We start from the raw sequence: 25,745 nt of genomic DNA, 5'->3' as shown, positions 1-25,745 counted from the left end.
CTTCGGATTAACGCATTTAACCTACGAACCCATATATTTCCTATTCCAACGACTCGCCAGCATGATCATGTGGAAGCCATAAATGCCGGATGCCATCAGTATCACCACTTCGAGCTACGTATACGAACGCATCAGCTTCTCAGACGTGAGTTCATGCATACTGACCAGTTTTTCCGTGGTACGCCATCGTCAAGACTTCTTGGAATGGAGATCGAAATCCCTTGACTTCGAGTATATCTCGGACATAGTCGTTTCGAAGCGACGTCGGATGCGTATAAAGGCGCGGTTCTGGCAGGTCAGCTGGAGACTCTAGTCGGGAACCCACAGGATAAGGCCAGGAAAAAATGTGGTTTGCTTTGACACTTGCCCTTGGGCTGGCGTTGCTCGCCGTTGCACAACAAGCAGTGTATCAACAATGCGGCGGCATTGGCTGGTCAGTGTATTCAAATATCGTCATAATAATTGACTACATGTGCCTCCTATTGCAGGACTGGAGGAACCACATGTGCTTCCGGATCCGTCTGCACAGTTCTCAACGATTGTGCGTTTTGCGATACCGGGCGATCCTGAGGTCCACTAACTCGGAAGCCTGCGTAGATTATTCTCAATGTCTCCCGGGCACAGCGCCTCCGAGCTCTTCATCTTCTACACGTCCTGCAAGTTCGTCATCATCACCAACCTCGACGTCCCCTACTAGTACAACCTCGGGTTCTGCCCCATCGAGCACACCGCCTGGTATGTTCCCAATGTATGGTTTCAACGACATTAGAGATCCTCACTGTTACATTCAAGCTAACCTCTCGCCGGCATGGCAAGCCGCGTACACAAAGGTCGGGAATTGTACATAATCCTAGAAGTTCACTTCCTGAATCGACGTCCTTCAGGCACGCGCGAAATTGACTGGCGTGTCCCTCCAAGACAAAGTATCTCTGGCTACTGGTGCGTCCAATATTATGATCTCCTTGCAGTGCACCACTTTAAGCAATATACAGGTGTCGGCTGGATGAATGGTGAGAATGCTGCATACGCGTCAACAAAGACCTGTGCTTATCTTGATTCACCAAGGAAACTGCGTGGGGAATATTCCAAGTATTTCGTCCATAAACTTCCCTGGCTTGTGTCTACAAGGTATGGCAATAGTGTTTTTTCCTGCGAGTTAATATTTATTCCTTTGTAGATAGTCCTCTTGGTGTTAGATTTGGCGACCTAGTCTCTGTGTTCCCAGCGTGAGTCAATGTGTAGCGAATAAACCCTGCGAAACTTCTTACACTGTCCGACAGTGGCATCAATACCGCCGCGACCTTCAATCGCACGTTGATGAGACAGAGAGGCGCAGCTCTGGGCACTGAATTCCACGGAAAGGGTGTTCATGTCGCGTTAGGACCTGCCATGTATGTGAACTACTTTCTTCTCGCAAGAAAGGGGACCCCTGATGTCCGTCCAGGAATCTAGCACGAGCTCCGGCGGCAGGCCGAAATTGGGAAGGGTACGAGTAAACTCGCGCTGCTGTTGGAACCCCACAACTTATCATCAATGCTTGGGTCCATAGTTTTGGAGGCGACCCATACCTTTCTGGAGAGGGTGCATTCGAGACTGTCACTGGTATCCAATCTGTGGGCGTTCAAGGTACCCCGGCTTCTAGTCTTCGGTAAATACCCTTGCTTAATGACTGCTAGCATGCGCGAAGCATCTCATCAACAACGAACAAGAGCATTTCCGGGAGACGAGTTCTTCGAATGTTGATGATAGGTATGCTCAAATTCATTGTTCTCTTCAAGGGACAACGCTCATGGGTTACACGCAGAACTGTAAGCTTTCAGGTGGAGTTACTTTCTGTCTTCAGCGAATACTGACATCGAATAAGCAACACGAACTCTACGCCCTTCCAGTAAGTTATCACAGAATCACCTGAGCTCATCCTGAATGCCTTGTGTAGTTCCTTCGCAGTATCCAAGCAGGTGTGGCGTCAGTGATGTGCAGTTACAGTAAGTTCGACGTGCCTTATTTAAGATACACCATTGACATTCCATCCTAGATCAAAGTGGGATATTTCCTTTGCAATGGTATTCGTTCCCTAACAGATGAACAGTCAACGGGTCGTTTGCATGCGAGAATGACAAGGTTCTCAACGGAATTATCAAGGGCGAATTTGGGTTCCCTGGCTGTAAGTTGTACCTTATCAACGGCGTGGTAATTGATACCGATGTTGCGTCCTAGATATTATGTCGGGTTGGTCATTTTTGTGCTGGCTCAAGCGACTAAGTTGCTCAAACTTGAATAGACTGGGCTGCCACACACTCCACTGGATCAGTCAACCAAGGCCTCGATATGACCATGCCTGGAGACATCACCTTTAGTTCGGGCACTACGTAGGGGTTCCATTCTCACGGCTTTTCCAGAGGCTGACGTCCTCCCAGGTATTTCGGCCAGAATCTGGTTAATGCTGTTCAATCTGGTAGTGTTCCGCAATCTCGAATTGATGTATGTCGTCCCCGAGTCACTATCTTTTGGATCGAGCAGATGACATATGCCTCATAGGACATGGCTACCAGAATCCTAGCTGCATGGTAAATCATCTTTCCTCTATGGAAGGCTAACATGTGCATTGAACACGTCTGCTGCAAGGTATCTACTAGGCCAAGACTCTGGGTATCCAGCGGTCAACTTCAACAGCTGGAATGTCAACGGTCCTGGCAGCACTCACGTCAATGTACAAGGAAACCACAAAGAGTATGTAGTCAGCTTTCAGTCTTGTCGATCAGCCGTGGTTTACGTCCTCGCCACTAGCCTCATTCGTACCATCGGTGCTGCGTCAACTGTATTGTTGAAGAACACAGGCAAGGCACTCCCGCTGAACAAGCCACGAACGATAGGCATAATTGGCAATGGTGCAGGTAAACTATCTGTGTTCATTTCAGACACTATTCACTCAATGTCGTGTCAAGGTGCGGGTTCCAGGGGCATAAATGGGCAAGTACATCGACAATTTATCTATTATATCTGTTGAACGTATTGTTTACTGTAGATATACCGACCGAGGCGGACTAGATGGTGTTCTTGCACAAGGTATTGAGCTTTCCCCCTCGCTCCATTATTACCCGTCTGACAAGCGCTCAGGATGGGGAAGTGGCACAGCGGATTATCCATACCTTATCACTGTGAGTTTAGACGACTCCCTTGCAAGTAATCAATCAATGACCTAATGTGAATAGCCCTTGGCTGCTATCACCTCCCGGGCGAGTACCGATGGTTCCACTGTTTCTTCTTCTCTGAGTGATACGGACCTCAATGCCGCTGGGACGACCGCGACCGGAAAAGACGTTGCCCTTGTGTTCATTGCAGCTAACAGTGGCGAAGGATACATCACAGTAGAGGGCAATGCTGGGGACAGAAATGATCTGAAGGCTTGGCACAGCGGAGTAAGATTCTCATCTCGATCAAATGTGTTGCGCAATACTCATGTAGTCTATTAGGATGCTTTAGTAGCTAGAGTTGCTGGCGCCAACGCTAACACTATTGTCGTTGTGAACAGCGTTGGGCCCATCGAGGTGGAAGCATGGATCAACCACCCTAATGGTGAGATATTTTGCGGCTCAGCGTCCTTCATTCTAATTTGACTCCATGATAGTTACCGCTGTGGTGCGCCTTAAAGCTCATCTTCCCATTATTTCTCCCTAAGATTTACTGCGTTGATTAGGTTTGGAGCGGTCTTCCAGGACAAGAAGCAGGTAGGTTGTAGTCGCATAAACGTCGACCCGTACCTTAGTATCTTCTTTTTAGGTAACGCCCTAGTGGATGTTCTGTACGGAGCATACAATCCTAGGTCAGTCCGGATGCTAGGCAAAGCCTTATACTCTAGTTGACGAGCTGGGTCCAGTGGCCGGCTACCTTACACAATTGGCAAGAGTATCAACGACTACTCCGCGAAGGTCATATACAATTCGAACGCCAACATTCTACCAATACCATATTCCGAAGGGTTGTTCATTGATTACCGCCATTTCGATCAAGCCAATATCGCGCCGCGCTTTGAATTCGGCTTCGGATTATCGTACACGACGTTCTCTTACGCATCCTTATCTATCTCTGGATCCATTGGTACGGGTACCGCACCAACAGGACCTGGCTCTTCTCTAGACCCATGGTAGATCCTGCACCAGCATGTTCACCCCAACCAGTTTCTGACGTTGCAACCACAGGCTCCACGAGAAAGTCATCACGGTTACCTTCTCGCTCACAAACAGCGGCAGTGTTGCCGGTCATGAGGTTAGAAAAATCATACTTCACGATTCCATTTTCTCATTTGTTGCAACAGATCCCGCAGCTATACATTACTCTTCCAACATCGGCCCAGTCGGCTCCGCTGAGCCTGAAGGGATTCGACAGTATCTTCCTGGCGCCCAACCAAAGCAAAACCGTAACGATACAGTTGTCGAGATTCGACCTTTCGATCTGGAACGTTGCTGCCCAACGATGGCAGATTCCTTCCGGCTCGATTGGAGTCTCAGTCGGCGCAAGCAGCCGTGACATCCGACTCACTGGTACCATCTAAACCATAATATGTGTAGCACATGCACGACTTCAGATTTTGTCGTGTTAATCAGGTCTATGTATATCATGTACTCGTGGGCGTGAACGTACGCCGATGCTTTACAAAAATGAGCCGCCTCATTGGTTGAAGGATCAAATGAGGGTCGAACCGCGACGCGTTCCGTTACATGCCACGTGGAGTGGCTACTCTCCGCTCCGTGGTGTCTTTCAGTTTGTCGGCCGAAAATGAAGTTCGTAATTCTCCCGTTCCCTTGTCCAAAACTTTGTGACGAAGTACCGTATTCTTCAACCAGCTTCGCCTGGCCCACCCGCGAGCCATGAAACTGGCCGGACGACGCCTTCAACAACCCATCAAATGTCTACGACGCTCGCTCGCTACACATATTAGTTCAACTGGCTCGGTTCAGAAAGATTGCTCCTCGGTCACGCCGCCATATTCGTCGTTAATTAGAAACCTCAAGACTGTGCGAGATATACTCGGAGATCGGCCCCTCACCCTAGCGGAGAAGATCCTCTACAGCCACATCCATGCTCCTCAGAAAAGTTTGGTTAATGGGAGACTCGTCAGGGGTGAAACATACCTCCAGCTCAGTCCGGAAAGGGTTGCTATGCAGGATGCATCAGCTCAGTGAGTCTTCGACGTTACATCGGGAGTGTGATTTAGGCTTATCCATGGGCCCGTTTCTAGGATGGCGTTGTAAGAATTATCGTGTTCTGCCTCGGAGGCCAAGTAGTGATGATATTAATAGGTTGCAGTTCATGAGTGCTGGTCTCGCGAAATGTGCAGTGCCTGTAAGCATTCATTGCGACCACTTGATACAAGCAGTAAATGGGGCAGCTTCCGATCTTGAGGTATGTCGCGTGATATCGTGCTCAACTACTCATGTGTGACGTTCTTGATCATTAGCGGTCAATAATTTCAAACAAGGAGGTATTCGACTTCCTAGAAAGTGCTGCTCGGAAGTATGGGATTGAATTCTGGCGTCCGGGTTCTGGCATCATACATCAAATAGTCTTGGAGAACTATGCCGCACCGGGGATGCTGATGTTTGTACTCTTCAACTCACGAATGATTTGCTGACGCTGACTTTCAAGGAATAGGTTGGGTACAGGTGTGTACTAGTTTCACAGAACACTTCATTCCGTCTGACTTCGTCCTTGAGATTCCCATACACCGAACGCTGGAGGCCTTGGCATGTTGGCTATTGGTGTTGGAGGAGCAGATGCGGTCGATGCGATGACGGGGACACCTTGGGAGCTGAAGGCACCTGAGGTAGTCGGTAGGTTCATCTCCGTCCAAATAATTCTCCATGCAGTTTCTCTAACGAATTGCGTATTCTAGGTATCCATCTAACAGGCAAATTGAATGGTTGGGCAACACCCAAGGACCTCATCTTGCATCTTGCTGGAAAGCTGACCGTCAGGGTGCGCCGTCACAATATGCGCTTGTTTATACTCTCCCCCAACGTGATGTACAGGGTGGAACAGGTAGAATACTGGAATACTTTGGGCCCGGTGTCGCCGACCAGTCATGTACCGGTATGCTAAAGCCAGTCACCGTTCTGCTTCATTCTGATTGCAAGTAGGTCTTGCGACTATCGCGAACATGGGTGCTGAAGTTGGAGCTACAACATCGACGTTCCCCTACTCAGCAAATATGCGTGCGTATCTAGAGAAAACAGGTCGTGCACCCGTCGCCCGGGCGGCAGACGAAGCGGCCGCACAGGGCTTCCTGAGTGCGGACAAGGACGCCGAATATGACGAAGTGATCGAAATTGTAGGTCTCCCAGTTGACTCGGTGTCGTGGCTGTAATCTAATGGGTGAATGCTATAAACAGAACTTATCTGAGCTAGAACCCACTATCAATGGACCATTTACACCAGATCTAGCTACCCCGATCTCCGCTTTTGGCAAGTTTATCGAAAAAGAAGGCTGGAAGGACGAGTTTTCTGCAGGCCTCATTGGATCGTGTACTAATAGTTCCTACCAAGACATGGTATGCCATATGTACGATTCTTCTTGTTCCCCTTACTGACACGATGACCACGTTAGACGAGCGTGGCGGACCTGGCGCGCCAGGCAAAAGCAGCTGGGCTTACCACTAAGGTACCTTTCCTCTGCACACCGGGATCAGAGCAAATACGGGCTACCATGGAGCGAGACAATTTGACCTCTGCCCTGGAAGAGGTAGGGGCCACCGTACTTGCGAACGCTTGTGGCCCTTGTATTGGTCAAGTAACGATCTTTCCTCCCTGCGAAGGCATCATTCTCACAGCTTGTACAGTGGAAGCGTGAAGACCAGACTGATTCAGAAAATGGCATGCCTCTTCTAACTCTTTCTACTTTATTCTGACGGTTGCTTGTAGCTATCCTAACGTCCTTCAACCGGAATTTCAAGTCACGGAATGACGGAAATCGTCTCACAATGAACTTCCTTGCCTCCCCTACTATCGTAACGGCAATGTCTTTCTCCGGAAAGCTATCGTTCAACCCGATCACGGATTCAATACCACTACCTTCCGGCGAGCTATTTAAGTTCTCGCCGCCTACGTCACAAGATTTACCTTCTGCTGGGTTCGCCGCGGGGGACTTGTCGTATTATCCCGCACCATCGCCTGCTCCTCAGCCTGACACTGAGATTGTGGTGCGGAAGGATTCTCAGCGACTGGAACTTCTGGAGCCGTTTGGTAGCCATTTTGGACCAGATTCGGGCAACCCAAGAGGGTTAGAACTTCCAGAGCTAAGAGTTCTACTGAGAGTTCGGGGAAAGTGCACTACCGACCACATATCTGCAGCGGTGCGTTCATTCCTGTCCCATAAAGGTCATCTTATTTAGGCACGGCATTCCTAGGGCCCCTGGCTGAAATACAAAGGCCATCTAACCAATATATCGGAGAACCTTTGTGAGTAGCCTGCTCACCTTATTCTTTGGATGGAGCACTTAGGTGTCGTACTCTTTAGTGATCACAGTATGGTTTTCTCTTTCTTATTTGCCCAAAGTAAACTTAGTAAGGATCCTGTAGGCGGTCAACGACGAGGGTGGTGAAGTGAACATTGCCTTCGACCACGACCATGATGCGTCTCAATCCAGCACGGATACCATTCCTGGTGTAGCCAAGCGCTTCAAGGCTCGAAAGCAGCCTTGGGCACTGATTGTCGACGACAATTATGGTGAAGGCAGCGCCAGGGAACACGCGGCCCTTCAGCCAAGATTCTATGGTGTGCATTCTCAATACTCAGACGACTCTGGTGTTCTAATTCCCTGGTCAAGGATGTTCTATGATTATCGCGCGCTCTTTTGCTCGTATTCACGAGACAAACCTCAAGGTACCTTGGCTATTTCCTTGATTTGCGCATTAGCTAACTCGTCTACCCAAATAGAAACAAGGCGTGCTGCCGTTATGGTTTGTGGATAAATCGGACTACAACCGAATTGGTTCAGGGGATAAACTAGAGACGATCGGCCTCGAGGATTTACTGAACGGTGTCCCTGATGCAGGAATCCGTGTCAAGGTGACGAAGCTCGACGGAGAGGTGTTTGAGATTCCAACAAGGCACACCATGTCTACCGACCAGCTCCACTGGCTTCGCTATGGTTCTGCGTTGAATTACATTCGTAGACAGCTTTCGTAGCCGGATTGCCCCTAACTATGAATTCCCACGTGGCTGCACATACCGAGGCTTCCGTATTTGGATGAGCAGCGCATTCCGTCGAGTTGAACAGTTCCTTCTTTCCGTTTCACCACCAATGCAATGTCCTCGAAGCCTGTTGCCCAGGTCTCACGAAAGTCGCTCGCCATAAAGCGCGCAGACGGCGAGCCCCTCACACGCTGCGACATCCAGTACGACCTCCTCAAAGCCATCTTCGACGACACCCATGCTGTATTCACCGACCCTCACGAGACCCTCCACGGCGACCCAGCAGGCTCCAAGGTCTCGTTCCATGACCTGTACATAAACTCAATAATGCGGTCGTCCAAGGCGACCAAGGTCCTTAGAGAGAAGATGCAGGACGTACCAAACTTTGCCACTGACTTTGCAATGCTTGCACTGTTAACCAATGTGGGCAGAATCAATACGACCATGAGCTGTGAGTCTGCTGAATTGTTTACCATATAACTTGCGCACGAGCCCTTGACAGTCTTCCCGGAGATGAAGACCACCATCCGGACGTATCACCCAATCCCTGCTCTGCAGCGGACCAACGGCAATCTCCAAGACGCCCCGAGAATCAAGCACATCCTCAAGGCCTGTACACTCGATGATGGCGACAACAAGAACCCCCCTTCGACCCCTTCCGATATCTTGGCGCGTGCTGTGAGCAACTTTCTGCATTATTCCCTTCAATTAATATTAAGCCCCTGTTTGCAGAGAGCCGGGCAGATCCCTTCAACCACCGTGACGAATTTAATATTCGTGATGGCCAACCACTCCGTCGTAAGTGTGTTGCCGTCTTCTGGAAGCATCGCAATTTAACTCTGCTTAGCCACTCGGACAAACTTACTTCGCGGATGACCTCGAATTCCTGGATGTTTTCCTCGCCATGCAAATATCCTCAGCCTCTCGAGCTCGCGCGTTTCTCTGGCTGTGCTATCACTATCTAGAGTCGCCGAACATTGACGCGGATGATGACTACGATACAGAGGGCTCGACGCCACCCAACCCATTCGCTGACCACCACCGAGAACCCGGGAAGCTGCCATTATTGATCAGACTTTCCCCTGAAGAAGCGGCAGAGGAAAATCAGGACACGGAGGCTGAGAAGCTTTTGGCCGAGAAGTTTGTCCGCCAGCGCTCTGAGATCGTCAAGACGCACGGACCCAAAGCTGTGACTAGTGACATAGTTCCTGATGAAGACGACCAAGCCAGCGCTGTCTCCGATGTCAAACCTAAAGAAAAGCGGACCACAAGCACTGCCGGGGCTTTGGCTAGGACAGCAGCTGCGAAAGAGAAGAAGGCAGCCGCAGACAAGATGCGTAGAGAACGAATGAAGCAAGCGAAGCGCGAACGGGCGTCTGCAGCATCGTTCGATGAACAGTTCGATAGCATCCTACCAGAAAGTATGACTCTACATCCTAAAAGAACTATACTACTCTGCTGATTTATGTCCTCAGGTCTCCAGCAGCACATGCAACCCCGCCCACCACAGGTAGATGCGCAACCTACGCCCCGCAGAATCTTATCACCGCCGTCCCAAACCCGCAATCCTCAGTGGACGGGGAAAGTAAGTACAAACCGACGGCGATCAAATCGAATGTCGCCCCTCCCGACTCGAGTCCCTCGTGCTCCTCCTGCGCCTCAACGCTCCATATTACAACGTATGTCACAACCGTCTCTGCGTTGAAAGCCAATCATTCAATAGATTATTCTCTAGAAACCTGGCATGTTTTGACGCACGGGGATCCCCTCATCGACTCTGACGAAGAGTTCGCGGATGAACACGTCAGGCATGATTATCGTAAGTCCTGGTCGCAAACTTCTAGACTTCTCGGCTAACGATATTCCAAGTCCAACGCTTGGATGTCCTATCTCGCATCCAGCCCATGCGAACCGAAGAAGACTACCTCCTTCCAAAGATTTCAGACTCCCGATCGCGTGTAATTCCGCACTGATTTTGCTCTTCATGGTCGCTCGGAATACAACCCATGTATCGGAGAACTACGTATTTATTTCGCATTACCCATATGATGGACGGATTGTTTATTCACTATGTTATCTCTTTCGGATCCACCAGATACTTTATTTCAGTTTATTTCTATAGCATCCGCCTCGAATTCGAGCATATGTCTGTAAAGTAGTATCACTGCACATAGAACCCCTTAATCCAATGATGTTCCTTTCAAGAGCTTGTATGCTTAGTCCAAATGGCAAGTGGTGAGTGGAATCTTGGTTGTCTCATTATCCTACAACTACACAGACGTTATGAATGTGCTACTCTGAAGATAACCAATATGTAAACGTAGAAAACGTAGAAGTGAGTACTGAATGCTGTTATAGACAGGTATGAGATGGTTCCGCAGCGCAAGAGGAATAGCAAATATTGGACAGATATAGTACGGGGTTGGGGAGGAAGAAAAGCGGATATTGTAGAGAAACAGCGCAATGTTATGGTCCCAGGTTCCGCAGGAGCACGTATTCTATGAATGTGGATGCTATGAATACATTAAAAATACTGAGGTTTCCCTCCCCGAAGACTGCAAAACAAGCACTTCCCTTCGAATATAAGATAACAGCAATTAATCCACAATTAGTACCTTGTGAAGATGGAGGTCCTGAATTATGAGCACAGCGTCCCTCATTCCTCTAGCCACTTTTCGCATCTCTTCGCATACTTGTCTAGAAGTTGTGCCAGATCACGTATAACGAAGGTAAGGATAACGCTGGCAAAGAATTCAGAAGACCGTCTGAGTTTCGCTTCTGCTGCAGACCGTAGATCGGAGGGAAGAGCGGCGTATGAAGGTGCCACAGGCTGCGACAATACAGCTTTTGCGTGCTCGTCCAGGAGTTGTACATGCTGAAATAGTTGCTTAAGGCCTTGAACATACGCAGCAGGAGAGTCGAGGCTGGCGTGAAGACATGAGTTACAAACTCAGACTGTATCCATATGTCGAACTCACTTCTTTCCATTGGTGAAACCGCCAAAACGACGTGATATCTTGTTACCCCATGTTGAGACCTAGAACAATTGTCAATTCAATGGGCGATGCTAATAGAGGGGAAAACATACCCCGGTGGTCTTCTTTACAACAAAACCCTCACCAACTCCGAGTTTCTTGCCGAAATTTGCCACAACATTATCACAGCACAGAGAAAATTCTTCTAGCTTGCCGATCCAAGCTTCGCCTTCCTTCCTCCCAATGCTCCCTATGCCCAGGGCCATCCCGCTGCTGACATTACCCGCGCCAAATGAGTCGGCGCTGGTAATCTGGAGCTCCTCTAAGGACGAGCAGAGGATTTCCACAACTCGAATCTTTTCTGCTACATTGGCCAATTTCACCCCACCCTGAGTCCAAACCTCCTGGGGGACATGTAAACGACGGGTGATGTAGCCACCGGTAGGGGACGACATTGTTGTCATGAGCAAGTGCATCATATAGAATGGCTTTCGCAGTGATTCGCTTGGAGCAATGGGTGGCAGCGGCGATGGAGGCGTAGTTGGCAATGTACCCGATATTGAATGAGGTGGGGGGACCAACGAAGCTGCGGTAGGCAAACCGGCAGACATAGGTATATCAGTTTGAACAGTTAAAGGTGGGGGATGACCTGGATGTTTCGAAGAAAAGGATAGCTGTCGAGGGAAAGGCCCGTTAACGCCAGCGGAGACGGGGATGGGGGGAGGATCAGGAGACGAGCGACCATTCATTCTCCTATCAGGCTGAGAGAGAGCGCGGCTCCTCGTAGTAACTTGTACGGGCGCGAGTGAGGGTAAGGATGATGTCGCTGGTCTTGAGAGAATGGCGGATTTGGACGGAGGAAGTGACCCGACAGATGCGGTTGATCCGGAAGGTGAAGAAGATCGTGGGGTGGAGGCGGTCGAAGGCTTAGATCGCCGTTGATGGATAGTCCCTTGGCTGGTAGAGACATTGATAAGGCTTGCAGCAGATTCTGACCGCACAGGCTGCGAAACACCACGCTGGCGGTTGACATTGGCAGAGGGTCTTGGTGATGGTGGGCCTTGGTCGTATGCAGTGGGTGTGTCGACGTCGGTCGCGGGAAGAGGAGGGAGGGGATGTGATTCTCTTCTCGCCGTCTTCGGGGTATCTAACAAGAGCGATTTACGGTAGTCTTGCTCGTCTACACGTTCATTCTCTTCTTGCAAAGGCCCAAGTCGCCCCCCGGAACCGGTGCGTCTATGGCCTACAGATTCGCCTCGTTGTCGGATATCAAGGCGGGGTTTCCCCCCTTGGAGGGACGCGTCGGGGTAGGGATCGGTAGAGTTAGGTCCAGGTGCAGGAGGAGGGGGTGGAAGGGTTGATGGGGGTGGAGCTGGAGGGGGGAGACTCGTCGAACCTGAACGTGAGCGTCTACCTGCTGTTCGACTGGGTGAAGAGTGACTAGAAGGGGGAGCTGTGGTGGGTGAGACTACATCGTAGTCCGTATGTGTGGCGTAGGGATGGGCTATAGGCGTTGTCTGATTTGATGATGTATCTACGCTGGTGGTAACACTGCCAAAAGAGTCAGCGCGATCTCGATCATGACCGGTATGATATTCGATCTCGTATCCTTCGGAAGGGTTGAACGATGAAGCCTGAGTCGTTTCGGACGTAGGCGATGTGGAAGTAGGAGATGGTGATTGTGTGGTTGAGCCCGTGGAGGCAGACATAGAATCATCGAAGGCTGCCGCGGAATGAGGCATCGGTGGAATACTGTAAATTAGACTTAGAATATTCATTCTGTCGGCGTACGTATCGTGCTAAAGGTGAGGCGATGAGCATCAGATACACTCACAGGGAAAGAAAAACGTGTATGGTATTACTCACGATTGACTTCAGCCTCCTTACTTCCTCCTCCTGGGCGACCAAACTTCTCCTACGACTGCCTTTCTTCCGATGCGAATCCGTACTGTCTTCACCTCGCCTTACACGCTCCATTACCTCACTTAACAGGGCCACGCTTCTGCCGTACGCCTTGACAGCGGCTATGGGGTCATCATTGGTAGAGTCCAATTCTACTGCTTCACGCGCAAGCTCGAGCGCCTTCATTAGGGTTCGACGCGAGGATGGCTTGCTTTCGCGGGCAGAGCGTGGTTCAGGTGGCGTCAAGAGGTAGTTATCGTTGTAAGCGTGATTGGATACCTCCGGCGAGCGCCGCGACGGCGGGAGGGAAGACGGTGGGGGAGGATCAGTCAAGTTCTCCATCGATGATGAGGCAGATAATTGAGGACTTTGAGAAGAAGAAATGGACGTCGAGGGCTGCCTAGAGGAAAAAGAGGCAACGGCGACAAGGTTTGCTGATGCACTCGGTCTGGGGTACGAAGTCGAGGGATAACCGCCCGAAACACCATTGGCATGATTTTGCATATGATGGGCCCGCTCCGGAGGATCCGGCGTCGTAGGGTGGGTTCTTGGGGGGCTAGAGGGCTGGGAAGGAATGCTCGGTATGGGGTGATTTGGGGGAGGCGCCGCTGGTCTCGTATGTGCGGCAGAAGATCTCCGTCGCTGCGAAGACAATGAAGGGGTATTCATGTATGTCGCCGAGGTCACTGAAGGCCGTGAAGGTCCGGGATCTGCTGTCTGCTCTGACCAGCGCGGCGCTATTGATATGGGTCGCGCATCCAATTCCATTTCTCTTAGTGATGAGAACAATAACAGCTGCGTCTGAGCAACTTCCAATGATAGTCGCTGGCGCAGATGATCGTTGCGCGTTGCCCGATGGTACTTTCAGCGCCTTCCGTGGGTTGGGAGTAGCAACGGCTGGTTCTGGAGATGGCTACGAATTGTGGTCAAGTTGTGGAATGGGAGAGAACCGCCGGATTGAGGGTAGAGCACAGGGTCGGTGGTGGGGAGAACGAGAGCAGCAGCGAGCAAAAGGAGCGGGAATCAGGCGGACGATGGGCTGGCGGGCATCAGTCGTCTGAGGGAAAGGAGCATGAAGTGAAGGATGTCCACAACAGTGGGCGGGCAATCAGTTGTCTTCCAAATTAGGAATGCGTTCTCACGCCACTAAGACCTGGAAACAAACATTCCTTCTACTCTCACAGGGCCAATTTCAACATCACGCAGGCAGATCACAAGCGTTATTTAGCGAAATTTTGTCAAAAAAGCCATCAATGATACGGTGCCGAGCGACTAGAAGACCAAAAGACAATCTGAAAAAAGATTGATACGTAGGTAACGACAGACGTTTCATTATCCGAGGTGTAAGGACGCAAGAAAACAAAACAAGAAACGAGCGTCTGGGGTAAACAGGGTATATACTTCCGTGGCAGAGAAGTCCGGGACAAATGTTTTAGGTCCTACATCGAACGACCTTCCATCAATCATCCGTCTAGTCGCGGAATTCCGACTGCGACCCTTGGGCAGCAAGGCGACTCTCCAGGTTCCTGTATTAAAATGTGATGTCAAATCCACTGACTGTGAAAAACAGAATGATGCACCAACCTGAGGGATTCTTCCTTCGCCAACAGCTCTTGTCTCTTCTCGTTGATCTCACGTTGCACCTTCAATTCGATTTCGCGGAGCTAATGGGAAAAGGATTTAGTATGTGGTCATCGACATAGGGGGCGTGAAACTGACCTTCTCTTCTTCACGACGTAGTTGCTCTTCCTTGAGTCGCACGCTCTGGCTAGCAAGCTCTTCGGGATGAATGGAAGAGTCGCTGCGAACATCGGGCTCGGTTATTTGGGTGCGAGAAGAAAAATAAGGGTAAACATACTGTGAGTCGGCGTGGACGGTCCTTGAGAGCTTCTCAGTACGGTAGGTTTCGTAAAGCACATCATGAATGAGCGATTTCAAGTCGCCTAGGTGAGAGCTGTGCAGGGTCAGGGTTAGCTCACGATCGAACGAATTGATGATGAAAATCCGACCCGAGCAAAGCACTTCGTAGGCGGCTAAAGTCTGAGTGCTTTGGGTTGTCGACCTCTGCAATCCCCCAAGGGTATATTCTTGCACGAACGAGTTGGCCGTCAATCTCAACTTCCTCCTCAGAGCCAATGATGGCGAAGGGCAAGAGTGCCTGGAAAAAAGTGATGAGAGTTCACACAAACAGGAAATCGCAAGAAACATACGCGAAGCTCGCTGTTGTCCTGGATTGTCTCTTCGTCATCTTCCTCGACGTCATACGGGAAGTTGTAGACAGGGATATCGTAATGTTCAATGTCTTCCATGATCTACCGACGCGTCGTTTCAATTTCTGTCATATACTGTGGCATAAATATCCACTTACCCTCTTCTTGAAGCCCTTAAGCTCACTTGGAGTCAAAGAATCCGCCTTACCAATGACGGGAATGACGTTGACTCTGGGCGACAGGCGGCGCATCAACTCGATGTCCATTTCTCTCAAGCTAGAAAATGAAATTGTGAGGCGAAAATGCAAATACGTGTAGGATTATAGAAGGCTTACGAGTGGCCGGTAGGGGGGATAAAGTACAGGAGCGCGTGTACCCTGTTGTCGCGGAAGCGAGGGTTACGCTTGATGCGGGACTCTTCCGCGAGAATGTCGTCGTATTGGCGTTCCAAGTAGCCAACTATTTCTTGGAAGCTAGAACGGCATGTTACATTCGGCTCGTCCATTCTGATGTTGGCACATACGCGAATTCATTGTCAATGTTGTCGCCAAAACCCGGGGTATCGACAATAGTCAATGCGATGCGCACACCGTCTTCCTCAAGCTCTGTTCGGGTTACGTGTTTAGCGAAGCCCTGCCTACCAACAGTGATCAAAACCCACCAATGTTCACAGGCTTGATCCTGATGCCCTCCTCAACCTGAGCCGTCTCCGGGTTGTCGCAGATTTTGTGGGGCAAGACCTCAGACTCGCAGAGGGTGTTCACGAAAGTGGTACGGCCAGTGCCTGAAGCACCTACATGTCCCAAAAACCACGCTTTACAAAACCTGCCGAGCCGCAAAATCACAGTAAATCACGCACCAACAACCATGACGGTGAACTGGACACCCTTCTTGGCTTTGTTTCCTCGTCGGCGTGGAATCATGGTGAGGGAGATGAGTTGTGCGTTGGTTGGAAGGGAAGTTGGGGGAGTTGAATTTTGTAGGGGAAGCAAAAGTCAGTTCGACTTTGGCTTGAAACTCCGACTAGGTTGCCTTCCTTTTTCGGCGCCTCGCCCAAGGGCCAGATTGAAATTCCTGGCGACCAACTTCAGCTCTGGTGAACCGGCGGGACGACATATGCTGTATGCATGCTAGCGATTCTACAAACCTTGCGAAATGCCGCCTCCCACTGTATAAATAACAAGCCGGCCTCTCTTGGGCAGCGCATATGTTGCAGAGCCCTTACCGGTGCTGCTTCCATCGAGTCTAGCACACCAGGGACCATCCAGGTTAAGCGTAGGACTCGCAAGAAAGCGGAAGAGTTACCTACGACTTTTGTCCTTGCAGATGGCACAAAAGCGAAGCCGCTGCCGGAGTTCAAAGGTGGTATCGAAAAGCCCATCAGACCACGGAAATGTACGCTCATTTGAAGCATGTCATCTAGGTTGGGGAAATAATGATATTTCTTGCAGTAAAGTCCCCGTCCACTTCTCTTGAGGATGGGCCCAAACCAGTCAAGAAAGCCAGGAAAAAGCGTCAAACCAAAGTCGTCGCATCAATAACGACCGGCGCGTCTCCAGCGGCTGTCTCCGTGGAAGAACGTGATGGTATTTGAGTTCCTGTCGCGCCTATAGGCCACAATCTGAAGCATCACATTGCCAGACTCTGAACTACAACCACGGAACCAACTCGCGCGCGAGATACTCGATAATCTTAATAAATTTCCCCATTGTATCCTTCTTACTCGTGTGGGGCAATTTTATGAAGTAAGTCTTGGCCCTCAACATGCGAATGGACATCGCTGATTGTACGGTGTATAGTCTTACTTCGAGCAGGCTGTTGAAGTGGCTGCTCTCCTCGACATCAAACTTACTACGCGCAAATGGGACGGTCAACGCATACATATGTGTGGTTTCCCTCTAATGCATTTTGACAAGCATATGAAGACCCTTATACAACACCACAAACGATTTGTGGCCATGTGTGAGGAGTTCCCCAAGTTTGTCGCGGGAGCGAGATACTTCGAGCGACGTGTTGTACGCGTCATTACTCCCGGCACTCTCATTGACGAGAGCTTCTTGAACCCATACGAAAACAACTATCTGCTCGCCGTTCATAGTGATGCAGACGTGATCGACGCCAACGGAATCGGTGTACTCGGTCAGAAGAAAATTGGTCTTGCTTGGATTGATATCTCGACTGGGGACTTCCTTTCTAAGTTGTCTTCCCTTGACACACTGCGGGACGACCTCGTACGAATTAATCCTCGAGAAATTGTGCTTGACCATCGACTGCAAGGGTTACCGTCGCATCCAGTACGAACGATCCTAGAGGAGGAAGATAGCTTCGTATCCTACGCTCATTTGCCTGCTACCTCAAAGGAACCGCCCCTCGATGAAGACCATCCAAATGCTGGACATGATGCCACCGCATCGGACGATATCACGGAGCAGACAGACGATAACAACTCTACTGCGCCTACCATCTCCTACACCCCCCAAGAAGAGAACGCGTTCAACTTGGTCACTGCATACCTTCATGCGAACCTTCTCGAGAATATGCCAACACTCAACCTACCCAATAGGGAAGGCAATGACGGTCGAATGCGCATCGACGCTCATACCATCAAAGCACTTGAAATCCGCGAAAGCATGAAGGAGGGAGGCGTGAAAGGCAGCTTGCTGAGCACCGTAAAGCGAACCGTGACGAGCAGCGGTAGCCGCCTCCTCGGTAGATGGTTATGTATGTACTTCATACACCCTAACGTCATAGTCCTGATATCATCCATTTCCTATCAAAGGTTCTCCAAGCACATCACTACATGAGATAAATGCCCGTCAAACCTTGGTTGCATTCTTCCATGCAAGGCCTCATTTTTGTACCAGTTTACGTGTGGCCTTGAAAGACATCGAAGATGCTGGAAGAATTGTTCAGAGATTCTTACTGGGTAAGGGGGGGCCTAACGATCTTCTGGCCCTCGGCAATACCATAAAAGCATGGGGAAGCGTTCGGCAACTCGTCGAAGATGAACGGCGGTTCGAAATGCAAGAGGTTCCTCACCTCAGCAGTCAAGATTGGGCTAGCATCGATGCTTTAATGTCTCGCCTCTCGGAGCTTAGCAGTATACAACAACGCATAGACCTTGCTTTTCGTAAAGAGATCAGCGACTCAGAATCGGGCTCAGAAGGTGCGAGCGATGAAGAACTTGTGGAGCCAGGAGATGCCAGAAACCGGACGGCTTGGAAGTTCGGCCATGACAAGTGGCTCATTAATCCAGCGTGAGATGGATTCACCCTTGCTCGTGTCGCTCGCTGAATGATGTTTCTCTCTTCAGATTCTCTGAGGAATTGACAACGTTGCACGAAAACCTTAAGAACTTTCTCCAGCAACGTGAGCAGAAGGAGCTTGAATTACAACGACGTTTCAGTGAGTGCCGTCGTCCCACTCAATCACTATCCGACTCACATAACCTAGATGCCCCTTCTTTGACCCTAAGAACGTCCCCCGCGTATGGCATGCATGTTCATCTTGCCAAAAAGCGCGAACAGGGGGAGCTGAACAAAGCGGAGGCGTTCATCAGCATCGCAGAAAGTGGAACAACTAAGAGTTACTTTAATCAGGTAAGTCGATTACCACATACAATCTTTACAAAGAGCTTCATTTGCTCTAGGAATGGTCCCACCTAGGGGCTCGAATCGTTGAGACGGCGCAGGCCCTGGAGATAGCAGAAAGAGATGCTTGTGAGTTGTTGAGAAATGAGGTAAACTCCTGTCAATCATTGAGCGCATTGACTGAGAACAATCCGAACACAAGGTCAATGAACACGCACCGCAACTCAGGCGCAACGCGCGTATTGTAGACGAACTCGATGTTACGCTGGGATTTGCCCAGCTAGCTAAAGAGATGAACTTTGTACGGCCAAAGATTCGGGACGAGTCCGTGGTCATCTTATGGTTCATCGGCAACAACTAACCTTGTTTTAGCCATTCCTATTATGTTGAGAATGGCAGGCATCCAACCGTAGAGCTAGGCCTCCTCACCTCGGGAAGAGTTTTCACCCCAAACACTACTCAAATGACACCACAGTCCCGCCTCCATATTATCACTGGTCCTAACATGGCCGGGAAATCAACCCTTTTACGCCAAACAGCTCTCATAGCGATTCTTGCGCAGACAGGGTCGTTCGTCCCAGCTGATAGCGCAACAATTGGCCTCGTAGACCAACTCTTCTCCCGAGTGGGCGCCAAGGATGACTTGTTCCATGGAAGGAGTACATTTATGGTGGAGATGATGGAAACAGCAGAAATTCTCCGCAAGGCAACGCCCCGCAGCCTCGTAAGTTGCCCTGCTAAATGTGTACTGAATGTACATTGATCATTGATGGCAGGTTATCATGGATGAAGTAGGTAGAGGGACGACAGTAAAAGATGGTCTGGCCATTGCCTTTGCCACTATCCATCACCTCCTGACCGTCAACCGATGTCGTGCATTATTCGCAACACATTTCCACGAATTAGCGGACATGGTTGGGTATACAGAACAACAGGAGAATCCTGCCGGCAGTGGTGTCTTTAAGGATGTCACCTTCTTTCACAGTGATGTCCAGGACATAGGGGTGAGCGACATCTCGCCAATATACTTCGCAGCAGACTTACACGTTGTGATGTCCCTAGGATGACAGATTTGCATACTCTTACCGGCTCAAACCAGGTATTAATCGAGATAGCCATGGTCTGAAGGTCGCGCAACTTGCAGGATTGCCTTCAAAATGTCTGACCATTGCTTCGGCGACACTGGACTGTCTAAAGCACGGGGAGAAAAGCACCCGTCAAGAGGAGAGTATGGTCCATTCCGAGTTCTGGACAACGACGTGAGAACAATGCTGCCGAACATGCGGCGTTGAGGAGTAATTACGGTATACTTGCAATCGTTGTGCGATAAAGCCCGCAATCTAATACACGTTGTTCATAGTCATTTTGAGAAGGAATTATGTCGCGACCGTGAAAGTCTGAACACGATGGCCGATGTTCGACACATACCAAGATATACGTGGTGTTGAACTGTTGGCAACGGGCGCATGTGGGTACATTGTCACTGTAGACGTTGCTCTGATGGTCCAGGCCAGTATCATCGCAGTATGATATCGCGACAAGTGGCCGTTGTCACATGACTAAGCACTGTTGGAGCGATCGAGTGATCGGTGTATATTTCGCCCAATATTCCCTCTTCTTTCTCACTCATTCACCTTCCCCACCCGGCGGCGTCGCATGTAGCCCGCATTTTCCTTTCCTTGCTCTCCAGAGTCAAGGCCACTAATGCTACACCCTCACTTTCTTCCATGGATCGTCTTCGCTCTGGTCGCCCTCGTCACTCCTTCATCTGCTGCCACAACAACGTTCAAAGCGGGCGATCCTGGATTACAGTTCTCAGCAGGCTGGACCAACAGCACGTTCAATGGTGTCCCCTTTGTAAATTTGAATGGAGAGGGGAATCTAACCGCGCGTCTGCCTGGTATGTTTGCCTATACCACATTCTGGCTACTCCCAGAGCTCATGTCTGTTCCCCGCAACGCATTTTCATTTTAGTTGGTGTAACACAAGTACAGTATACCGGGTTCAAGCTACCAATACTCTCGCTATACCATGTCTGCCTTGACGGTATTTGCTCGACGATTAATGTCACTGACTCTACGGCGAACTTCCCCCCTCCAGTATGTGACGACCGCCACGACTCGGGCGTGTGGCATGAACTGATATCCGACAGTCCGTGCTCTTCACATTATCCGTAGATCCGACTTCGCCTCACACACTTGCCATCGTCAACGGCCTTTCCACGTCGACAATTACATTCATATCACTTGTCGTCACTACTTCCGATAGCAATAGTGAGCAAATCAGCGCAAGTAATGCTAATAACACTGCTAACTTAACGTTATTTTCACAGCTACTTCAACCAGCTCATCGGCGTCATCGGTAGCCACTGCCACTGCTTCTGCTAGTCCGACATCAACAAGTTTGTATCAGCAATCCCTTGACCGAGTGATCATCACTGATACTGTTTTGTTCATCAGACGGGAACCAGCAAAACAACTCGGAAGGAGGGCCTGGGAACCGCGCCTTGTCGACGACAATCATCCTATTGGTTCTCTTGGGCTCCATTTCAATACTTGTCGGCCTCGTCGTATTCTTGCAACGCGTGAGGCAACGTAGACTGGAGCTCATCAGGAATGGTGGCGACGATAGAACTGGCAACCAAAAGGCGGACCCTCCAAATCCGTCGTCTGCTCCCCCAGAAGTATCCATGCCCTCTATCAATCGTCTCAGCACCTTCATCGCTTCAAATACATCACAATCACGATTTGAAAATGGGTTGAATTCGTCATCTCGATACAAGTCACTACCCCCAGCGCCAGCGCCAGCGCCCTCGCGTCCGCCGACACTAGGTCAACCCTCTACAAGCAGGGTGGCGCAACTCAATGAAGTCGGGCGTCCTCCTCACCCAGGTCATCCCACCCTTTTTCTACCTAGTTTCTTGGACTTTGAAGAGCCATCAGTCTCACATTTCTCCACGTCAGCCACAGATCACAGTTAGATATGCACATATTTTTATTATAGCTATAGATAGCTTCAATTATTTACTTACGCATCTTTCATCATGCATATTGGATACCATTCATACATACTATCAGACACGACAACGGACGAATGCAAAGTATTATATACATTCACCCATACGAATCTACAGGGAAACTACAACACAAAACGACACAAGCTGGTTGCTGGTGTGCGTTGCGTCGTGGTAGGAAGTAATATAAGGATAGAACTGAATAGTAGACCCAGAATATGGCCATTTGATCAGGGGCAAAGGGGACTAATTTACGAGCGATATAAAATACATAGCCAACGTATGAACTGAGGAAAGAAACGACTGGATGGAGTGAAGACTATGCAAATCCGCGAATGACTGATAACAACGAAACAAGTGAATAATGCAGGGAAATAATGTGCCGTAGAGTATAAGATGATAATAATGGACACTTGCACCTGAAATCCTGTTGCCAGCAAACCTCGAAGGCACCCACAAGAAATCATACAGCCTCGGAACGTACCGAGCACGCACTACGACCACTGCCCTCTGATTCGTTCCAGAATCTCCACTACGACCGAGCTTTTGTACATTAAAGCATGGTCTGCGCCCTTGACAACTTTGACAACGCATCGGTCGCCCATATTGCGTTCCATCCATCTGACGGCGTTCTCTGCGATCCTCTCGTCCTTATCACCGTACCATATCCCGACCTGGTGGGGATAAGAAGAATACGAGAAACCCCACGAGTGGTTCTCATGATTCAAGATTTGCAACAAGTCGCTATGGGTGCCTTTTGCAGATTCGGCATGGGATGCGGCGATCAATGCATTCCCAAGAGCGGCCTGGTAGCTATTACCGCTACCATTGACTAGGGAATATGTGGAGTCGGGCGTAGGGGAGGAGGGGAGGGATGTCGGTCCGCGTGATGAAGTGAACGATATCGATCGTTGGCCGACAGAACGTGAGTAGATACCATCGTACCCATTTGTCCTCCCAAATTGATCGGGAGAAGAGGTTTGGCCACCAGAGTTCGGGAATGACGTATCCATACCAGCCTTCGGCCAGTAAATCTCATCTAAACCAAGACCAATTTCCGTCGGTAAAGGCAGCGGAACGGTCGGTGTCGAAGGCTCTGATCGGCGAGGAGACGAGGATTGCTTGCTCTTCAAGGATCCCACTGAGCGCAATGACTTTAGCCTCTTTCCGAGCGGAGGTTTGTCATCGGGAGGAGTTTGCGGACTGGGAGAATTACCCTTGAGCTTATTAAGAAAGCCCTTCGACGGTTTCCTCTTCGATTTCTTCTCGCCGCCAGCCTGAGCACCCAGCGTACTTTTACTCTCAAATCTACCGTCAAAATCCCCCAGGTCATCATATTCGCTAAACGAACTCGAACCTAGACTCGGGCGAGAGTTGGCAGGAGAGGAAAGATATATGGTATTGGGAGCGGTGACCGATCTAGTGGGTGGCCTGCTACCCTTGGATGTTGGAGGCGCTGATTGAGCGGTGTAACCAATGCCTTGATACGACAAAGAGGGGGGTTTCCCTATCATCCATGCTTGGAGTTTCCACTCCGCAGCTTGAGCGGTCTTCAAGATGCCATTCGGTACGTACTTCAACCATTTGTAGCCACCTGCTTGCAACGACTCAGTGCTTACTCACGCAGGAACTATGCATTCAACGTACCTCCCTCACTGCCTCCAACCCAAGGGGCCATCAAGCAAATATCGCCCACGATCCTGTCCGGAAGCTTGTTGGCGAAAGAGAGAGCGTAAGGAGCGCCTGCGGAATGTGCCATGATACTGCATTTGTCGATATGCATCAAGTCAAGGACCTCTTCGACGATGGACGCCCATTGCATGATGCCTTTCGCAGTCTTCGGTCTTTGATCCGTGCGACCTAGGCCCCAGCTGCAAACGAGTGAGTCTATGGACTTTGCAAATAAGGTTCGCACATACCGATCAATTGTGATCAGTCTCAATCCTAAGCATTCTGCCATCTCATCATACAGTCCCATGATATGGCGAACACAGCCCAGACCCAGAAACACGACGATGGGAATGCCATTTTGGCTGCCGAGGTCGGAGAGGCTTACTGTGAGCGGTTGATCTTGTGAGGCATGGGGGGAGCGTGTTAACCGCAGCAGCGTGGTTAATCGTGTCGAACGGAGGTATTGGGCGACGGCTTGCGATGGTGAGGGTTGAGGGATGGATAAAAACGAGGGAATATCGGATACCTGATGGGAAGGAATACTTGAGGCGGCGGACGAAGAGTAAACCGAAGATGCCGCGGCATGTTCAGAGCGAGGGGAGGAAATGCTCAACGTGTCGGAGTAGGAGGAATGTCGTTTGGCGAATGATTGTGAGCGCTGCAGGGCGGGCGCAGGTGAAGATGCAGGTTTAAGGTTACGCTGGTTTCGAATGGTTTGTCTGATCTCATCAGCTATACTGTCAATTGAAGACCGGGAAACTATATCGACTTCTTCCTCTGCAAGAGGATCAGGCTCAGACTCTGGTTCTTCGCGAAGTGGTTGATGACTTTGCTGGGAATGTATAGAGGAACCACGGGTAGGAGGCCGAGACCGAACTTGCCCTTCTCGGGGAGCATGTGTCCGAATGATGTCAGATATTGAAGGGACGACACTTTTACGTCTATTGCCGTTGGGGAAAGGAAATGAAGAAGGTGGAGGTGGAGGTGGAGGCGCTGGGGGTACTGGGATCTTTTCTTGGATGGGGATTGGAGAAGGGGGAGGCGTATCGCCTTCGCTGGGTGTGGTAGGGGAGGAGGATGGTAGGGTAATGGTGGAAGCCGATCCACCCTGTGAACCAGCACCATGTTTGTGTCTTCGCCGGCGCGGGCGTGGAATCGACAGGGATCTAGGCGATGTTTCTTCGTCTTCACTGGACTGGTTGGCGGGTGGCTTCTTAACTGGCGTTCGGCGAGTCTTGCTAGCACCACCTAAAATCACACCGGGTGGTGGTGTAGGAAGAGGCGGCTGGTAAAGTGGGTGATGATTGGGAATGCCGAACCTGGCTCGGCTATTGAAACTCGCAGCGCCGAGAACATCTCCAGTCCCATTCATCCCATCCACCAACGCATCCATCGTTTCGACACCAGCTACGGGCGCTGCAACTAAAACAGGGAGATATTCGAATGAGCTTCCGTACGGAGTAGAGTCTACGGGCGTTTGTGGCGGCGTCTCCGTGTGTTGGGTAGACGACGAGCCAGAAAATCTGAGTGCTGGTACAGCTGTCGAAGCTGATGGATCAGTTCTCGTCCGGGGGCGTGGTTGAGCTTTAGGTGTCGTGGGCGTCGTGCTGTATGCTGTGTCGTAACCTGTATCAGATATTGGAAATGTATAACATGGCTTGACAAAAGAATTGGATGTACTAGTTTCCCCAAATCCACTATACGCCCTCGCATGTTCTTGAAGCGCAGGGTCGCTGCGACTCGGTTTTCTACTATGGTCCTTCGGCCTGAGCTTGTATTGACGGGAATGTGGGTGTGTTTTAGGTCTGGGATAGACGTCGAAATACGAATCTGCCTCTGAAACTGATGGGACCACAGAAGTATCAATTTGTGGGAAATCAGTTGGAGAGCGGGTCTTGTCCTTTTCGCGTCGTAATGATAGAAACGAAGGTGTCTTGCGGGGAGCTCGCTGAGAAGGGGCAGGAGAACCGACCATGGTTCGCGATACGACAGATTGCATGGAAGAAGTGAAGAAAGCGGGATGGTGCGCTGTGGCCCTGGATTGTGGTGGTCGCTGTGAGAGCCAGAATCGCTCTGGTCTAAAGGTGGGACGCTGTCGAGCACCGTGGCGGAGAGGGAGGAAGCAGAGAGCGGACGGACCAGGTCGACACGGTCCTCTGGAGACAGTATGAAGGAAAGCCTATATTTTTCGGA

At 50.2% G+C, this 25,745-nt stretch overlaps 8 protein-coding genes across 8 annotated transcripts; 5 read left to right on the top strand and 3 right to left on the bottom strand.

The window, feature by feature from the left end:
• Positions 1–344: 344 nt before the first annotated feature.
• On the top strand, positions 345–4,552 carry PC9H_003861 (uncharacterized protein; the record flags this gene model as incomplete). Its single annotated transcript, XM_036773453.1, has 31 exons — positions 345–528; positions 598–735; positions 793–830; positions 885–939; positions 993–1,010; positions 1,066–1,128; positions 1,178–1,226; positions 1,281–1,391; positions 1,445–1,486; positions 1,550–1,626; positions 1,677–1,888; positions 1,937–1,985; positions 2,036–2,041; positions 2,090–2,164; positions 2,218–2,229; positions 2,282–2,369; positions 2,418–2,481; positions 2,539–2,567; positions 2,626–2,730; positions 2,788–2,894; positions 2,946–2,970; positions 3,026–3,066; positions 3,118–3,158; positions 3,213–3,419; positions 3,474–3,576; positions 3,629–3,639; positions 3,698–3,728; positions 3,781–3,823; positions 3,878–4,144; positions 4,200–4,266; positions 4,316–4,552. 31 exons carry the CDS (start codon positions 345–347, stop codon positions 4,550–4,552), a joined length of 2,595 nt encoding a protein of 864 aa, XP_036634926.1.
• Positions 4,553–4,868: 316 nt separating this feature from the next.
• On the top strand, positions 4,869–8,185 carry ACO2 (aconitate hydratase; the record flags this gene model as incomplete). The annotated part of the gene is made up of 17 exons (XM_036773452.1): positions 4,869–5,179; positions 5,301–5,403; positions 5,459–5,598; positions 5,653–5,663; positions 5,715–5,831; positions 5,894–5,976; positions 6,030–6,090; positions 6,138–6,328; positions 6,390–6,548; positions 6,605–6,787; positions 6,837–6,870; positions 6,919–7,349; positions 7,404–7,455; positions 7,514–7,521; positions 7,576–7,771; positions 7,824–7,879; positions 7,934–8,185. The coding sequence occupies 17 exons, from the start codon at positions 4,869–4,871 to the stop codon at positions 8,183–8,185; spliced, it is 2,388 nt and encodes a 795-aa protein (XP_036634925.1).
• A 120-nt stretch (positions 8,186–8,305) lies between these two features.
• PC9H_003859 (uncharacterized protein) lies at positions 8,306–10,164 on the top strand (the record flags this gene model as incomplete). The annotated part of the gene is made up of 7 exons (XM_036773451.1): positions 8,306–8,642; positions 8,694–8,869; positions 8,924–8,989; positions 9,039–9,612; positions 9,667–9,870; positions 9,927–10,010; positions 10,061–10,164. 7 exons carry the CDS (start codon positions 8,306–8,308, stop codon positions 10,162–10,164), a joined length of 1,545 nt encoding a protein of 514 aa, XP_036634924.1.
• A 683-nt stretch (positions 10,165–10,847) lies between these two features.
• On the bottom strand, positions 10,848–13,836 carry PC9H_003858 (uncharacterized protein; the record flags this gene model as incomplete). The annotated part of the gene is made up of 4 exons (XM_036773450.1): positions 10,848–11,115; positions 11,170–11,228; positions 11,280–12,965; positions 13,033–13,836. The coding sequence occupies 4 exons, from the start codon at positions 13,834–13,836 to the stop codon at positions 10,848–10,850; spliced, it is 2,817 nt and encodes a 938-aa protein (XP_036634923.1).
• Positions 13,837–14,539: 703 nt separating this feature from the next.
• PC9H_003857 (uncharacterized protein) lies at positions 14,540–16,201 on the bottom strand (the record flags this gene model as incomplete). The annotated part of the gene is made up of 11 exons (XM_036773449.1): positions 14,540–14,594; positions 14,653–14,732; positions 14,788–14,869; positions 14,927–15,022; positions 15,078–15,226; positions 15,279–15,380; positions 15,437–15,554; positions 15,614–15,751; positions 15,802–15,883; positions 15,940–16,071; positions 16,138–16,201. The coding sequence occupies 11 exons, from the start codon at positions 16,199–16,201 to the stop codon at positions 14,540–14,542; spliced, it is 1,098 nt and encodes a 365-aa protein (XP_036634922.1).
• Positions 16,202–16,405: 204 nt separating this feature from the next.
• Positions 16,406–20,131, top strand: MSH1 (DNA mismatch repair ATPase msh1; the record flags this gene model as incomplete). The annotated part of the gene is made up of 12 exons (XM_036773448.1): positions 16,406–16,673; positions 16,730–16,864; positions 16,920–17,023; positions 17,078–17,999; positions 18,058–18,535; positions 18,592–18,683; positions 18,732–18,877; positions 18,928–19,017; positions 19,071–19,192; positions 19,241–19,592; positions 19,645–19,872; positions 19,931–20,131. 12 exons carry the CDS (start codon positions 16,406–16,408, stop codon positions 20,129–20,131), a joined length of 3,138 nt encoding a protein of 1,045 aa, XP_036634921.1.
• A 441-nt stretch (positions 20,132–20,572) lies between these two features.
• PC9H_003855 (uncharacterized protein) lies at positions 20,573–21,848 on the top strand (the record flags this gene model as incomplete). The annotated part of the gene is made up of 5 exons (XM_036773447.1): positions 20,573–20,768; positions 20,843–20,967; positions 21,021–21,141; positions 21,201–21,269; positions 21,328–21,848. 5 exons carry the CDS (start codon positions 20,573–20,575, stop codon positions 21,846–21,848), a joined length of 1,032 nt encoding a protein of 343 aa, XP_036634920.1.
• A 527-nt stretch (positions 21,849–22,375) lies between these two features.
• PC9H_003854 (uncharacterized protein) lies at positions 22,376–25,551 on the bottom strand (the record flags this gene model as incomplete). The annotated part of the gene is made up of 3 exons (XM_036773446.1): positions 22,376–23,475; positions 23,529–23,752; positions 23,801–25,551. 3 exons carry the CDS (start codon positions 25,549–25,551, stop codon positions 22,376–22,378), a joined length of 3,075 nt encoding a protein of 1,024 aa, XP_036634919.1.
• Between the last annotated feature and the right edge of the window lie 194 nt (positions 25,552–25,745).

The sequence above is a fragment of the Pleurotus ostreatus genome (assembly GCF_014466165.1).
Source record: "Pleurotus ostreatus strain PC9 chromosome Unknown scaffold_2, whole genome shotgun sequence".
Classification (NCBI taxonomy): Eukaryota; Fungi; Basidiomycota; class Agaricomycetes; order Agaricales; family Pleurotaceae; genus Pleurotus; species Pleurotus ostreatus.
The sequence above is the reverse complement of the archived record's forward strand: the minus strand, read 5'-3'. Positions and strand labels throughout refer to the sequence as shown.